Here is an 18,586-nt window from a genome sequence, read left to right as displayed (position 1 = left end):
GACTAGAGAGAAATCGTTCGAGATAGATATCGAGATATCTTGAGTAACGATTACTTACTCAACTCCATTCATAAATCTTGTCATTTATATAAACGAGAATATACGTTTCACCAAACTCGTCCGAATTATTATTGTCCTAATTCTTGACCAATCATTTTATCCGTTCAAATGATTATTGCTTCTTTTTTTTTTTAGATTTATTATAAAAATAAAAATAAAATAATATCGCTATACCGGGGGTGTACTAATAAAAGGAAAGAAAAAAGTAATTTTTCTCGACGGGATCAAAAATAATCCAACGAATGTCTGGGCCTTCGTCGACTATTACTACTTCCTATAAGAAAATGAATCCATAAAGAAAGAGAGAATATGAAGGAAGAAGAAGAAGAAGAAGAAGAAGAAAAAAAGGAGTTTTCTCACGAGGGAAAAGAGTTGAAAAGGATACGAAAAAGGTAGAGAAGCCGATTTATCTAGCGAAGTCGTAGTGAAAAGAGAAAATGAGATAGAGATTCTTGGTGCAAAAGTCTCCCGAAGGATTTCTTACACCAGGGATACCACGTTGGTTACCTTCTTCCCTCTAGTCAAAAGGATTTCATATCGGTCGAACCCAAAAGAGTTTTTTTTCTCTCTCCTTTTCATGCGCGCGTACACGTACGAAAATACACGTTCCACGCGTCTCGAATCAACCCTCTCTAAGTAAGCTCGCCGTCTTATTTGAGAAAAGGAAAGAAAATGAAAAAGAAAATAAAAAAAGGATAGGACAGGAAAGGAAAAGAAAGGAAAGGAAAGGACTTACTTTTCCAAAATCCAATTTGTATTTTCAATCAAATGATACTCCTTGATAATACACAAGTAACATACAAGTTGCCATTCAATTATTGCAAAGACAAATTTTTTTTTCGTACAGTGGTAAAAAATGTTTTTTTTTTTCGAGCGAAAAAAGCAATACGAATCGGTCAATAAATTTGCAACCGAAGACTAAGATTGGGGAACCACCATCTCGAATGAATCGAAAAGGGAGAAGGGGTGCTATTATCGAGGGTGGAAAGCACAAAGGGTATGTACATATATATATAGACCCTCTATCTCTAGATACCCCCAACGTGCATAATTTATCGTTAGGGGGGATCAAGTTCACTCGTGCGTATCGAGTAGTCTAGCCTACTCTCTTCTCTCCTAGATAAGAGAGAGAGAGAGAGAGAGAGAGAGAGAATTCTACCCTTAAAATTTCCCGACAAACGTCTGCTTTTAACATCCAACTATTCCTACCACTTCTCAGAAATTCTACGCAAAATGAAGTTTATATCGAGTCTCTACTACAACTTAAAGGGATACAAATTATTAATAGCTAAAGTTTCTCATTTGCTCTTATCGGCCCTTGCTCAATAAATATCTACTACCTAATAATATTTCAAATTAATATTATAAACTATCAATTAAAAATTAGTAAAAGACACGGACATTTTTATATATATTTTCTTTTTTTTTTCGTTCAAAGGTTTTCCTGATAAAGTTACTTTGCCAAGGGGGTTAAATGACACTGAGAAAAAATTCGTATGGAAATTGATCAAACGAAAATCTCGATGGTTTGGTAACTCGACAATATTTGAAATTAACAAAAAATATAAAAAGAAGGAAAGATGCAGTAATAATCAAGGTCAAAGCAAGTTGGTCGTTCACCTAGGGACTTTGAAGACACACAAAGTACAGATTGTTGACTCTCTCTTTCTCGAATGCGATTACACGGAGACGAGGAATGACGTATTCTAAGAGAAAGGAGAAAAGAAAGAGAAAAGAAGAAGAAGAAGAAGAAGAAGAAGAAGAAGAAGAAGAAGAAGAAGAAGAAGAAGATAAAAGAAGGTGCGCGCTGATCTTGATAGAGTAATAACAAGGCACGGCCACTGTAAGAAGAGATGCGAGTGGTTAGATGAGAGGACTTGGAAAGAGGGTGAGCGTAGACAGGTGATGAAGATTACTGTTACCCGACGGCTAGATCCAAGTCAAATCTTCTCTCCTCTAATCGTACCTCCATGCGTACCTCCATGGGTACCTCCATGGGTACCTCCATGTACCATTCTCCTTGACTCGATGTTCTTTACGACACGGGGACATAAATATAATAATAACATTTCTCCCCATTTTCTTTTTCTTCTTCTTTTTTTTTATCTTCAAGCAAAGTGCGTCGATAATCAAACTTATCTAAATACGATTATCTAAATGTTCAAATTCCTATGCGTAAATCGATTCATTTATTTCATTATAAATAATTCATGTTTGTGAAAAAAAGGAAAAGGAAAAAGAAAAAGAAGAAAAAGGTTTGAAATTATTATGGAAATGATTAATACGATCCTTGTTTAAAAGGTGTCCCCTTATTATACAGAGTATCATCATCCGGCGTATGCAAAAGTACCGTAGAAAGCCGCAGGATAATCCGAGAGAATTGGAAAGGCTTTTAGGGTGAAATCTACTCACTGCCATGTCCTCGCTCCTGTAAGCCGTGAGGGTTTGTTCGTCCTGCAGGAGCACGCAATAACAGGGTTCCCAACATGCTTCGCCTGCGGACTCTCCGGCACAGCAATCGGCCTCTGTAAATCAAATAAGAACATTATTTCCTAAATGTTCTTTCTCGTTCTTTCCGAAATGATTTTTCTTAATAATGCAACTAAACAAATGACATTTTAACCCTTTGACTGCGGTGCGCTCTCGAACCAATTCATTAATATGAACAGCGGGCGCGATTTTTGCATGTCAGTCGGTGCAACTGTTTTAGAAATAGAAATAGGTGAGAGATTCTCAAGCATCCACGAAGAGTCATTCTTCTCGTAGAATAAGATAGAAAGATAGAAAAATGGAAAAAGAAAAAGATAGGTCTTTGCAAGAGGCAGAAGTCGCGCGTGTTTCTATCTCGAGGCAAGATTATTTCTGCGGTCCTCATTAGACGCATGCTGGACCCAGCTAGTTCATTACCGGTGATCTTATCTTGGACTTGTTCTTTCACGACCCTTGTCTCCATCGTCCACCATTCTCCATCTCTTTCTTCCTTTCTTTCTTTCTTACTTTCTTATTTACGTACTTCTTTTCCATTCTTCTTCTCGTATTCTATTTTCTTCTACGCGGAAGGAAACCTACGTCATCGTACGTCGTTCCTCTTGCTCTCCCCTCTTTCACCCTTTCTTAATTAATATGCGTGATCCAGAGACTCTAGAGCACGTGCCACCACCAACACACGCACACACACACACAGAAACACACGCGTGTTATTTTTCTTCTTAACAACGTATTTCTTAATTTAATCTAACAAAGCGTATTCGTATGATTACAGTATTCCAAGAGATTGTTATTCAATTTATGTAATAGTCATTTTTTTTTTTTAAACATTGCTTAGAGGATGATACTGGTTCTGATATGAGTCAGCTATTTCATCCAATCGAGTAAAGGCAAGTGAAACGAGATAGTATGATCGAATTGAATTTCTCTTCTTTTACCTTCTTCAACGATGTTACAAAATAAGTTTTGTCAATGCTTAAATACACAGGTGCTTGCTTGCTTGCGCAATTGTCTATTATGTCTACTTAAATATTTATTTACAATTAGTATTCTAGTATCTGTGATATTTTCTTATCTGAATTAGTTCCACGACGGAACTTATATTCGAAAATAACACGCATTTTTGTCTTATCCATGGCTTACTATAAAAACAAAAGAGTGCATCTGAAATCCAGATGGCGTACCTTCCTAATGCAAAAAAAAAAAAAAATAAAGGACAATCGAAGTGAAATATCGGAGATATTTGATATCAAACTTGAAGCTTTTAGGTAATCCGACATTTCATACTTTTAATGGACCTAATACAAATATTTTTACGATTGACATTTTCATTGAAATTACATCCGCTTTAATATTTATTTAATAATTAGTAATAAAGTTTTGTTAAAGGGTAAGAAGAAGGTCAGAGTATTAAAGGGCTAACGAGGAAGGAAAGAAAAAGATGAAAAAGATGAAAAAAAAAAATGAAAATGTAGCGTGTACAATTCTCATTTGAAAAGTTCGTCGAATCAATTATCGACTTGGCGGAAGAAGTTTATGAACTCTTAACGTTTTGCGTTGATCAGCCACGGTGGTTGGTTGGTTGGTTGGTTGGTTCTTGTGCTATTGAAAAGATCTTCGTTGTTCCTGTCTCTTTCTCTCTCTCTCTTTCTTTCTTTCTTCCTAACGTTCGACGGAAAGTCTTTCGAGATTCGCACAAAGGTGTCTATCTGCTTCTGAAAGGGTCTTTCTTTCTTCACCGTCATTTCTTCTTCTTCTTCTTCTTCTTCTTCTTCTTCTTCTTTTTCTTTTCTTTTTCCTTCTTCTCGTACCCTTTTCACTATCTCTCACAGCCGATTCGATATCAAATCACTTCGCTTCGCGGATCGTAATAGTCTCGTGAAAAGTTTGCGTCATAGTTCACGGCCGAGAGAATACAATGAGAGTGCCTCTCGGAGAAAATGATTACAGAGAAATCCACGAGATAGAAAAAGGATGATACTGACTGAGTTATAGTTTCTTCTTCTTATTATTATTATTCTTATACTTTTTCATCTTTCTTCCTTGTTGTGTTGTTGTATTTTTTCTTTTCTTTTCTTTTCTTTTCTTTTTCTATATACTTTACTATACGTAAGATATAAATTATATATCTCGGTACGCGATTATAATAAATTGCAATAAATCATGAGTAAAGCTTTTATCGAATGCATTTGGTAAAAGGTTGCCGGTAAGTCTTGAACTCGTTGAAATTGTCGAGTAAACTGTGTGCACGTTGCTAACGGCCAAACAATTTCCGGATTTTAATGAACCTTCCTAGAGGTACGACTACGACTACGACTACGACTACGACTATGACGACGACGACTGATAGCTTTTCGAATTATTATTTCCTTTTCTCTTCTCTGATATTCCCTCTTTGAAAATATTATTTCCTCGACCTTGATTCAAATCTACAGTAATGATAAAATCATCATCATCATCATCATCATCATCATCATCGATTTCAACGAGACATTTTGTTTTATCGCGAAATATTATCGATTCGAAATTAAACGTAAAAGAAAAACAGACGACAGCTGTTTTGTCGAGAACTAAAGTTGCTGACCTAACAGCGAATGCATTTGACACTTCCATTAAAAAAGAAGCTTGCGCAGGTTGCAGCATCTAGAACGAAGGTATCTACGGAAAATAGATTGCCGAGGACAATGTGCGACTTCTCTCTGATCGAAATCAAAACAATGGTAGTAGATTGAAAATTACTCTTCCGTCTGAATCATCCACGTCTAAATCGGAACTGACGTCAAAATCTATGCGAACAAACACGACTTCTTTATCATTCCATTTGATACATTTGTTGAAATTTCAGTTAAACGAATATACAAAATGTTGTATGACACAAAGTTGTTCAACTGAATAGAATTTATGTAAAATTAATCGATAGATAAATTAACGCTTGAAAAAATCTACGACCTAGTTTTATTTCCGATTAGAAAGAAATATGAAATTGATAATAGAGTTCAACGAGAAATTAAAAATAGAAAGCTTTGATTGTCCTTATAGATGAAAGACACGAAACAAACTACGCGACTCATACTCTCTCTCTCTCTCTCTCTCTCTCTCTCTCTCATTCTCATTCTATTTCTTTCATTCGTAATTAGCTGTTAAGTGAGCTTGCAAAGAAGAGTATCCGTACGAAGTTGAAAATGTAGGTCGGTGCTTTTCAATGAGAAAGAGAGAGCATTGTTATATTGTTAGATACTACAGGACTCTAACAGGATATTCAAGGATAAGAATAAGAGAAAAGCCAAGCTGTAAAATTGTCATTATTAGTGGTATCCATAGAAAGATCCAAAAATAAGATCGCAAAGAGCAAAGCCAGATGGGTCAGCGAGCTTCGCGATAATATTTATCTACAGTCGACGAACCGTGGATCGATTTATATACGTCGTTCGAGTTCTCCAACGAGTTCTTCTATTATTAAGTAACCACCAAGTCGCGTTTCTTCTAATTCAAAAAATATCAAATAAAACATCGATTATTTTTTTTTTCTATCCTCGCAAATTCTCTCTCAAAAATATATTTTCTTAATCTTGGAGTGAGATCATTTTACGATACAAATCAAATTTGGTCATTAAACTTGCCGTACGTAGAAAATCGAAACAATTACCGAAGATAATTCAATTATCTAAAGATAAAAATTGTCAAAGACGATAGAAATCGATTAAATTATCTTCCATATCGCGATAGTAATCGTGAGATACGTTTAATATATATTTTTATGATATAATAAAACTCAGATTTTCTTCAAAAGAACAAATACGAAAGAGAGTTATAGTCGTCGATTAAGTTATATGTACAGTTATTGCCGACAATATTATCTCTCTCAAACAAGTATTTATTATTTAATTTATCTAAAGAGATTTCTAATATCATCTAATAACATCGATTCATTGGATAACGGAATTACAAGCGAGAGAAAAAAGATAAGGCTATTAGAATCGATCGATCGATCGATCAAACTACCAATCCATCATGCGTTTGCAATTTTTAATCAATTATTCGCATGATTGAGTTATATTGTTAATTAACAAACCGATAATCAATTGAATATCTTGCTAGGATATTATTTGAAAAACGTTTATCGTTGCTCGACCTAATCGTAAATAAGAAGAATTAGTTTGAACGCGAGTACCGTTTCTAACATTCCAGTTAGATTCTAACGATGTTCTGTTCTGTTCTGTTCTATTCGATTCGACTCGACTCGACTCGACTCGATTCGATTCGATTCGATTCGATTCGTGAAAGAAACCAAGCCGTTTACGCGTAACACCAAGGCAATACGAAAGAGAGTAATGGATTGAGAAAGGAGGACGAAAAAGAAAGAGAGAGAAAGAGAGAGAGAGAGAGAGATGTAACGTGACTCGTTTACCTACATCGAAGCGAGAGATCGATCTCTATTTGAACCTTCTATCGTGTCTATATGTATGTATAGATAATAGATGTGTGCGCGGGTATACGTGTCTGTTCACAAAATGCTCTATTTCAAATTCTATTTCAGATTCTGTTTCAATTTCTCTATTTCAAATTCTGATTCAATTTCTCTCGTATATATATATATATATATATATATATATATATATATATCTCTTCTAATTTTTCTACAAATTTATTCATGATATTATTTATTGCCTTGGCCAATGAAAAAATCTTTCAATTCGTATCGTTTTATATAACGAAATAAACAATAGCAATTTAAGGTGGTTCGGAAAGTCGTTTCGATTTTCTTTTGTAAAAATGAAGGGATAATTTTTGCTTCGAGGTTAAACCTAAACCTTTCAAGTGATCATAAATAGTTGAATATGATAAATTTAAGCTCTCGATCGATTTCATGTGTTACTATTCGTCGGTTTGCATTAACTAATGCCATTATTGCGTCTGCAAAAAACCAAATGACTTTCCGAACCACCTAATATTTCTATTGACAATTAAATACTATGATGTAGTGCGTAAACAAACAAAAAAATGGTAAAAAATGTGATTGTCGTTTGTTCGACTTTTTACGTATAAAATACGGAAAATTGTGACGATATTTATACTCGATACGCTATTTAAAAAACTCATTGGTTTATGTTAACGTATATGCATATCCAAAGGAATCAAATGATCATGACGTAAGTAACAAGTAGAAAAAGTAGAAAAAGTAGAAAAAGTAGAAAAAGTAGAAAAAGTAGAAAAAGTAGAAAAAGTCTGCGATGATATCGTTCGTTTACATTAGTTTTCGTAAATATTTGACGTGAAATCGATCGAACACGTTCCAATTAAAAAAAAATCTTCTGTTTTTTTTTTCCTAGTACTTTTTGGTATAAGACACTGTACAAATAATTGCTATTCGCGATGAGCAGCAATATAACGTTTCTCTCTAGAGCAGCACGTGAATTTAGTTCGATGGTAATTCTCAACCCGCACATCTTCCTACGAGTTTGCAAGGAGTTGCAATGCCAAAATTCAAAGAAATAAATCAAGTAGACGGGACGGGAGAACGTCCTTCGAGCAAAGAATAATACGCCATTGTATGTTAATGCCGATCTGCGCTCTTAATGCCGTAGTGTCGTTCCTCACATATATATATATATATATATATATATATATATATGTATATGTATTTAATACAATAACAATATTAATAACAACAAACAATGACAATAGCTATAACAATAACGGTTTAAAGAAAATCATTCCCCCTCTGTTCTTGATCTCTCTCCCGGTGTTACTTATCCAAGCATCGAACTCTTCCCAAAAATTAAAACATGGCGCCAAGATAGCGTAAATATGGCGCATATTTATTGAAATACGCGTTTGGAAAAATTGACAAACAAGTATTTTATACTTTTATAAAAAAAAAAACAAAGGGGTTTCGCAAAGCTTACCAGAGCAATAATGTAGAAGAATATGAAGCATGCCAGCGTGAATACGCGAGTCGCACCAGGGAAGCAACGTCGACCTGTGGCTCGAAGAGAGAAAGGTCGAGGCCCTCCATGTCGCTCTCGCCGCAGGAATCGCTCAAAGTCTCGGTGGTTCCACCTCCGCTTCCACCACCGCCACCTCCACCGCCACCTCCACCTCCGGACAACTCCTCGTTACTACCGATTTCATCCGACAGCTTTTCGCCGGCGCCTCTGCGACGCCTCGGCGTCAGCGCCATCTCGTCTTTTCTCTTTCTCTTTTTCTCTATGACATTCAAAAGCTTTTTTATCAACTATCAGAGGAAAGCTCTTCCTTCCTTCTCTTTTCCTTGATATCCTTATGATTCACTTCATCTTCGATAGGTCAAATAAATCCCTCGGCGTTTGATGGACGATTAGTCGATCGTCATTTTACTTTCCCCCAAATTTGAAACAACAACAACAACAGCACTCGCGGATACACGGCACATATCCGGTAATCTATTATTAGATTATATTCCAGACGAGTTGCCTATGCCTCTGTAAGATTGCTAAAAGGAAGAGAGAAACACGCGTAAAGCGCATGTTCGAATAAATTAAAAAGAGAAGATAAAGAAAAAGATAAAAAAACAAGAACACAAGGAAAAAAGGGAAAAATACACGTTAAGCTTCTTCGTTCAATGCGAGATAATTCCATACCACCGTATGTACATATATAAAAGGGAATGAGATAACGTTGTTCCGTAGCCAGGGTGCACTTTCAATTAGGGATTTTAATTAACGAACTTCCTAAACTAGCCACCATCGTTGGTTCGTTGGTACGTTCGTTCGATCGTTCGTTCGTTCGTTCGTTCTACCAACAGAGACTTGCATTGTTTCGATAAACCGCGCCGCGCCACGCCGCGCCGCGCCGGCTTCGTCGTTGCGGAACACGATAGCTTCCTAGAGACTTTTAACTCTTTGCTTTTAATGGAAAATTCTCAAAAGGTTGTGACTTCTCTTTTCGCGACTTTAAAGAGAAAGAAAATTCATTTGTTGCTCCATTACATCCTATCTCTTTTCTCCTTTTCTACGATTTGCCAACATTAATATTCATTTTCATTTATATTTTCTATCATTTTCTCTCTCAATTAACCTTTCATTTATTATCTCTGCATTTTCATTTCCGTAGTAACGAACAGCTCTTTTATAATATACAATAATAGTATTATAATATTAGATAATGTTAAAAAAAAAAAATAAAAAAAAAAAAACAAAACAAAAGGAAGATTGTACGTAACACATCATGGCCACGTATTCGAAAGTAAAATTGCAAAGCGAATATTACGAGATATCGGGGAGGAGGGAGGAGAGCGAAGGGGGGGGGAAAAAAAGGCAACTTCTTACGTGCCGATAGTCAACGATCCGATTTAGAAATCGGATAAAGAAGAGAGAGAGAGAGAGAGAGAGAGAGAGAAAGAAATAGATGGATAGAATGCAACAACAACTCGTTAAAGGCAGGTGGAACAAAGCGAGCGTGGACACTTAATGGCGCAATCATGTAAATGGATCTATCTTGTGTGAAACGCAAAGAGCCGTCCTTAATTAAGCTCGCCTGTAATTAATTGGCCGTTCGTTATCCATAGCTCGCGTAGTGCGGCGCAGACACGACGAAGAAGAAGAAGAAACTCTTGACCTTAGAGAAACGATCCTCCAACGACAATCAAACGATATTGCTACTTTTCTTCTCAGATCTTTCTACCTGATTAGAAATAACGATCGTTCTAATCTAATTACTTCTTTAACAGTGCTCTCGTAACATCCAACTCCCGTAATCATCGAAATCAAACGAACGTAATCGAATTAATACTAATGATCTTTTTTTCCTACTCTAATTATTTCAAGTATCAAACAAATATAATAATCAAATTAAATTTCAAAACCTTCTCTATCGAGTAAGTAAACAATTTTCGAGCAATTAACCTAATTATATTAGGGTTAATTATAAACAATAATTCTACTATAATGTTTGCTTCTAATTAATTATCGATAAAATGATGTTAACAAGTATAAATGTTGATGTCTAGTCACGCATACTAGAAAGAATCAATGTGATGATCTTAGAATGGGGGTAACTAACAAAAACTATCACCTTCCAAATTGTATCTAATAAGTTGTAACTAATTTCTTTAGATCTCTCTCCCTCGCGAATTACACCCCGCGAACGCGCCACCCACTAAACGGCGACGATTCCATTTTTCAAATCACACCCATTCTAAAGAAGTTTTCACTTCAATAAATATCGAACGATTAACCCAATTATGGTCGGGGTGATGCAACTTGAACGGTGTTACAAGAGGAGTCACCAAAGTGGTAATACCGTGTCTATTCTATACGCGTGCGAAGATCAAGATCACGCTCCATGGGATCACGTTGTGAAGATTACAGCACGTGAACTGGTTTGGCGAATATACCTAAGGAAACGTTACGTGTATGTACGTATGCAGCAATGTGTGTATTAATGTGTGTACCAATGTGTGTAGTATCACCGCGTATATCGGAGGAACGTCCGTAGGAGTAACAGAAAGAGAAGATATCTGGAGAACGGCAAAAAGATGGAAAAGGACCCGCAGAGAGAGGTCGTTCGCATCGAAGTTCGATGTTGGTGGTTGGCGAACGTGTAATCGTTTCGTGACTATACACTGGAATTCGTAGTTTCTTTCTTTCTTTTTCTCTCATGTTCCTTCCTTCCTTCCTTCCTTTCTCTCTTTCTATCTCTTTCTATCTCTTTCTTTGCGATGACCATCAAAATGGAAAGGAAACTTATCAATTCGGTTCGAGACAAAAATTCAACTTTCGTAACACGTGAATATCGAAATTAATGATCTTTTTTATATTGTATTTGATTTCATTCTACGTATTTTAATGATTTGAATATATACGTGTAGTATACACGAAAGAAATAAGAGAAATGAAATTGAACGTCGTCTCTTCTGTTCCGATTATTACCATGAGAAAACCTGCCTACTTCTCTCTCCAACAGCAACAGCAACAGCATCAGCAGCGTGAAGAAAGAAAAGGGAGAGAAAAAGAAAGTAAAGATCCAAGTACCTACTACTTAAGAAGAGACTAAGGTCCCTCGTAAACATCGGATGAAAGACGCCTGGGAATTCGCTACGGAAATAAGGATACCAGGTGTACGGAATATTGATAACTCTCTCTCTCTCTCTCTCTCTTCTTCTCTCTCTTCAAGGATTCGTACTAACAGAAAGATATCATGTTCTTGTTTACTTTTATCTACACCGTATACCTAATCATTTTCTTCCTCCTGATCTTCCGTTTGCTAATAACGATCCTTGGTATGCAGGAGATATGAGTCAAAACATATTCAATCAAAGGAATATTTTAATGAGTGTTATTTTACATTATTGCTAACTAATTTGTATAAGCTTGTAATTTGATATAATCATTGTTTTTTGCCACGGTGTATATGCAATACTCTAAAAAAAAAAACATTGCTTATAAATAAATAACGGTTTAATGGGAAGTAATCGATCGATGTTACGTGTAAGCAAATACTTTGATTATCAAAAAAGAAGGCAGTAACGAATCTGTGATAATATCTCGCAAAGAACAACTTATCGTGAAGAGTTTAAAAGAGAGAAGAGAGAGAGGAGGAGAAGGAGGAGGAGGAGAAGGAGAAGGACGACGATATCGTCCTTCTTACCACTTGGAAGATTTAGCTTTATGGATACCGGTCGTTTCGCGACAGAAACCGAGCAAAAAGATTATTCAAGATAATCCTTCAAATATTTAAGACGCGATAGAAAGAGAGACAGATATTTTCGTCTTGCTTAAATCTTCTTACAGTATATTCTCTCTTTCTCTCTGAAACGTCGCAGAACACACGTACACATACGAGCGGGAGATAAACATCCGAGGAGAGGAAAGTCTTAGCTCAAAGAAGAAGAAGAAGAAGAAGAAGAAGAAGATGAAGAAGAAGAGGAGAATGAAGAGGAAGGAGGAGAAAGAAGATTTTCGACCTCGAGCCGGTCTACTAGCACGCGAAAAAGAAGACATACCGTCACGTTTCGGCGGTCCTCTCGAATATCGAAACGAGTTTTCGATGTTTCTCGCACTTTGCCTTCGAAAATAGATGGAGAGAGACAAATTCAGCAAGAACGTTTAAAACACTTGGTCGGCCATTTGTATTTCTTCTTTCTTCAAATATAGGTTATGCGGTCATGCTAGATCACGCTTAAACAACCGACCGTCGTGTTTTTTAAGCAAACGTAGAAAATTATCGATCGCTCCTTTCTCACGATTCTTCGACATTTCAACACAACACGCACAACAATTTTCACTCACTGCTACGACGATCGATGCGAGCCACTGCAAACGAACGAACGAACAAGGAAAATAAAAAAAAATTAAAATAAACGTGCATGCAATTCACACTTGTCAAACGACGAAACCTTTAAAAACTGTAGTACGTTTAACAAATTCGACAAGAAATTTTCAAACACGATAGTCTTTCCCGCCTGTTAGTTGCAATTTATCACACCAACACAATATCACTCTCGATTATATTTCGACTGTATGCAACCCCATTGCACGTGCGTATTCTAAACTAACACACGAAAATAAAAAATGTTTATATATAAACATAAGATGCAAAGTGACAGGAAACTCCTTCCCCACCGGTGGCTCGTCGCGGACTGAGCGTACCAATAATACGCCGCTGGTCGAAATCAACCGAGACTCTACGAGTACGATCGAAGCTCACCGAAGACATCCGAACGACCTAGTCGAACGAACTCTACTAACACTACCTGTATTACATTCGTATATTTGTTATATATGTATATTTATACGAGACATCGAACTATGGAAAATGAAAAATAATTGTATCAATAATTCATTTAAAGAAGTAATTAATATTCTATTTGTAAAATCAAATGAATTTTATACAGAGAAATATGTTAGTTGTTTCGATAAAAAAAAAAAAGTTTGCTTAATTCTTTGCACGTGTTTCTATTCTACGAGAATAAAAATTTATAAGAAACACGTTGGAGGTATTTCTTGCAAAATCGTAAAACGCCAGGACTCTCTTTCTCTCTCTCTCTCTCTTTTTTTTTCTCCGGTTAGAATCCTCTTTATTCCGCATCGTTGATCGACCGGCACTTAACAACGACGAAGACGAAGACGAAGACGAAGACGACGAAGACGAGATAGATACAATTTAGTCGTCCATATAGACTTCTTCTACCGTACGTGGTCGATGCCGGTTGCTCGATCAACCGGATGGTTGGACTTTGTGTCAACCGCCAAAATAAAGCATTTTGAATTAGCCAGACGAAGAGGAATTCTTACCGAATGTCTCTCTCTACTCAAGAACCTAAGAGGAAAGAGAGAGAGAGAGAGAGAAAGAGTTAAAGAGGGGAACGTTTCCAGTCTAAAATAGCCAAAAATTCTCTTTTTCTGTCGAGACGCATTTCTCTTATTTTTTTTTTCTTCTTTTTATTTCGCTACGTATTCGCATTTATTCGTTCAAAACTGTCATACGTTATTTTACCTAATTTTCATATAAAAAATGTTGAATGTTGATTATTATTTAGTTATAGGAAATCATCGATCGACATTTATGAATGACGATTTCCACGCTATTCGTATTTGACGTTTATTCGTGGTTCCGTTCGAAGAATGGAGGAAGAAGAAGATGATATAAGAGGAAGAATAAGAAAAGGAAAAGGAAGGAAAAAAGGGGACGACGTTAAGGATTGTCGGAAAGAATGGAAAGAGAAACGAGTACAACGTGGGAAGACGAGCTGGCATTTGAAGTCGGTAGACAGATTCGCTCGTTTGAATAAATCTAACGGTGAAAATACGACGATGACTACGACTACGACGACGACTACGACGACGACTACGAAGGAGAACGAAGAATGAACAAGAGATGGAATGAAAAAGAAAGAAAATGATCAAAAGGAAAGGAAGAAAACATTGGCAATCGATCCTTTCTTATTTCTATTCTTACGGAATTGTGCTTTAAAACGAAGAATTACAAGGGAAAGAAAAGGGTAGAATAAATAGGGAGAAGAGGGTTTAAGAATTTATTAGACTTCTCTTGACTCTCTCTCTCTCTCTCTCTCTCTCACACACACATGCGCATCCGATAGATACCACGGAAGGAGGAGGAGGAGGGATGATCGTCTAACGATTTTATGTCGGTGCACGAGCATCGATCGTACAAGTTCGTTTCTTCTTTGAATTACCGAACGAACGGGATCGATCGGGCGTAAATATATCCAAGAGATCGATCTCTAATGAAATTTTCATTTAATTGCTCTACAATAATTATTGTAGTAGGTGTACGTATTGTTATTGAAAGAAAAAAAAAAAAAAAGAAAAAGCGTTTCTTCTTATTGTAACTCGCGACGTCAAGTTATCGATTTATCTTGAATACATTTTAGTAGATATAGCATAGACGTCTAGGTGTATATACTAGACTGAAAAAACTTTCGCAAACGATCGCAATCGTAGATGAAAGCGCGTACGCGAATATATAACGGGCGGTGCATGTAAACCATGTTACGGTTCTCCCATTAACCGTATTTACACGCGCAACGAACCGAGTAAACTGCACCGTGGTCGACCATTCTTCCACCTTTTCCTCTTCTTCTTCTTCTTCTTCTTCTTCTTCTTCTTCTTCTTCTTCCTATCTTTTATTCCTTTTTTTTTTTGTTTTTTTATAATCCACCTACCTCCTTCCATCCTCCACCTTTTCTTCTCGTTCGCGACATTCCTCCATTTGCACGGAATCGGACTGTTAGATGATATTTTCGCTTTTACGAGAAATGCGCGGAATGCAACTCGTTTCTTCCATTACCAACTCGATTTCGTTATCTTGCATACGATATAAGATACACCTTTGGTATAATTAATGAAAGCATCAAATATCAGATCAATTTTATTAACTATCTTGCACTTTTTTGCCCTTTTTTTTTCCAACTCGATCTCGTAATCTTGCATACGATACGAAGTACATTTTAATATAATTAACGGAAGAGTTTAATATGATATGAATTTTATTGAATATCTTTATACGTGTTCGTATTTTTCTTCCAATTTGATTTTGTTTGCTTTGATTTGCTTTGGTTTGAATACAAATAGAATATCAATACGCGTCGATGTAATTAACGATAGTGTCAAATATTAGATCAATTTTGTGAATTATCTTTCTACCTCGTTGGGTCTGCGTCACTTTCATATATCGGATAATGCAAAATACTCTCGCTGTCAATCGATCAATTAACAAAGAGGAAAGAGAGATTTTCGTAGCGTCCAAACGAAGATAGGAAAAGAAGGATAGAAGAGAGAGACGATCGACTCTAATCCGGTCGGCCTCGAAAACTTGGCCGTATGCCGTTATTATTCCCGTCACCCGTTACTTGGACTTGGACGTAAAAGCGATGTAAAAAAGAAAACGCAAAAGAGAGAATAAGAAAAAAAATAAAAAAAAAAAGATCCACTGGCACGAGAAGTCGCTGGATTTACGCTTTACAGCGGCATATGGTAACCCAATGTTTCTCGGTCTGCTTACTCTGGTTGGTCCTCTTTCGTTGTGCTATTGCTTTTATGTGTCTCCTCTTCTAACGTAGCGACACATGAATTTTTTCTTGTCTCCTTTGTTTCTATTTGTATGGGACTTGTTTGTCAAAAGTTAATATCGAGATTATCGATTCGAATGACTGACTGATCATATATACGCGTCTAAGCATCTTCTTCATTGATACAGTTGATGATGACATAATAGATTAAACTTATGTTCAAAAAGATTCAATGAATTTCGAGCAATGCTATTCGCTTTTCACGTTCCACGCTAGTTTCCAACAACAAATCGATGAAATCCGATTTGTCGGATTATACGCGAATGAATATTCGATGAAACAAACGAAAACGTTGCCGCAATCAGACAATTGCAAACAAGTCGTACATATCGTTGCTCTTCTATGTATTATGACCATGTAACATGACCACCATCAACCCATACCACATGTGGTATAGGTGTATACATAAAATTGACAAAAAAAAAATAATCTTCTTGGTTTTATTATTTTACACGAGCATATTACATCGAACGGAAATAAAATTAGATAATATGGTAACTATGTCTGGTAATAAGAGATTATGTTAACTATTTTACAGATTGAGTTAACGATCGGAAATAAAAAAAAAAAAGAAAGAAGGATGATTGAAAGAATGAACTTTTTCCCCTCGATATAAATCTTGTCGTTAGATATGAGGAAGAAGGAAAAAAGATGAAGATAGAAGAGTTATGTTGTTGGAAAAATAGACAAAAATAGAAAAGAAGTTTAGAAGAGCGGCGTTTCCTTAGAAAGGCTAGTTTTTTTCTCTGGAATCAGCTCGAAGATATCGTGAGATCGTTAACGACATATCATAGGAGAGGCGAATAGAAAAGGAGCAAAATTCATTGAAAGTCGACGATGCATGTAGTACTTGGCACGTAACACGTAAACGCTTTCGCCGACCGATTTAATCGCCCATATACACACATATATAAGTACATATACTTGTACATATCTATATACATCTAACGCAGATGTTTCTAGTCATGGAGTTACTCGTAAAAGGAGAGCTTTTACCCTGTAGCCTTTTACAACGGGGTGGCATATACTTTTACCGTGTCTTCTGTCTGTTATTTGATACCGGGATTAAATTAACGAGATTACATGACAAAAAATCTGAGAAAAAGTATACGAGAATGAAAGAAAGAAAAGGGAAACGTTCGTTGATCTGTATCAAGTTCGATCTTCCGATCTCAAGTGTAGCAATCGTAGAAATACTATAAGGGCACACCCGATATCGTGTGCGGTACAACCGATACACCTTTTTACGGTTACTCGCGCACATATGCATATATGTTATTTTAATGTTCTACATACTTTCTTTCCTCCTGACCTTCCTCAATGCTTAATAATTATTACTCCTCTCTCCGAATAATATTTATCGTTTGCTCGAACACGCTTATTTTATAGTTTACGATTATTTTATTAATACCACATTTATATGGCGTTATAAAATAAGCCTTAGTATTTTACGAAAATTTACAATCAATGAAAATGATGAATGGGTGAAACTTTCTTCGTCAAATTCATTCTTAAGTTCATTCATGTTTTTTTAAGAATTATCGCAATCTTACTTATCGACATAAGTAACGACGTAGTCGGTATAGAATGTTCTCTGCATTATCGACGGAATTTGTCAAAAAATGTTCAGATTTTCGTCGTCAGAGAACGCACGTTATTGGGACGAAATTTTTGTTATATATATATGATTTTTTTTTAAATGAACTTTATCTCTTTGCGAATTTTTCTATGAAAACGATGTCAATCGTTGTTTGGAAAATTTATGAGAATAAGATTAAATAATTATTACTAATCGAACAATTTATCGCTCAAAGCAACGTTTGTTTTAATAAAGAAAATTCAATAGAAGAGTATTTAAAAAAAAAAATCCGAATGGTTTGATAAATCGAAAAATTAATCGTTGAAAGCAAGTACGCTTTTAACGTTTAATTGAACGAGAACTTTGAAATAAATCAAGGAGAATTTGAATACTCTGCTATATTAAGAGAAACATTTGTTTCATTTTCCAAATCGATTTTAAAGAAACATCGCGCATAAGCGTATCGTGAATCGATCTCACGGAATTTTAATGTCTGCCATATTGGTCGACGCATAAAAAGAAAAAGAAAAAAAAAAAGATAAATCAAGAAAAAAGGAAATAAAAACAATCGATGCAAGCAATGGGACGTAACGATGGGAGGAAATAGGAATTTCTTTCCTTCTTTTTTTTTTACTCGTAATTTCAGGGGATAAACGCGAGAGGAAAAGCAACAACATCCGGTCTCTGTGTATATCGTCGATGGGATTCGATTGGATTTCGCGTTATCGCTGAAACGAGACCGAGGACTAATACAACGACGATGCAAAATGAGTAAAAGTATACGCATGAGAGAACGAAGAGAAAAAAAAAAATCGAAAGTACTACCGTTAATACGCGATGATAATTTCCGATTCATGACCAGCATACTGGAATAAATATCTCACCACTAC

General features: G+C 36.0%; 1 protein-coding gene across 2 annotated transcripts in view; it reads right to left on the bottom strand.

Moving 5' to 3' along the window:
- Positions 1 to 18,586, bottom strand: part of LOC107072051 (ras GTPase-activating protein raskol) — a 66,477-nt gene that overhangs the window by 16,353 nt on the left and 31,538 nt on the right. For both annotated transcript variants that reach the window (XM_015331632.2, XM_089172280.1), the window contains exon 2: positions 2,473 to 2,585. In XM_015331632.2, coding sequence (XP_015187118.2) covers positions 2,473 to 2,585 — 113 coding nt within the window. The remainder of the gene's footprint in view (positions 1 to 2,472; positions 2,586 to 18,586) is intronic.

The sequence above is a fragment of the Polistes dominula genome, unplaced genomic scaffold (genome assembly GCF_049000335.1).
Source record: "Polistes dominula isolate Pdom_NZ unplaced genomic scaffold, Pdom_raw_medaka contig_73, whole genome shotgun sequence".
NCBI classification, from domain to species: Eukaryota; Metazoa; Arthropoda; class Insecta; order Hymenoptera; family Vespidae; genus Polistes; species Polistes dominula.
Note: the sequence above shows the minus strand (reverse complement) of the source record. Positions and strands in the feature narration are given on the sequence as shown.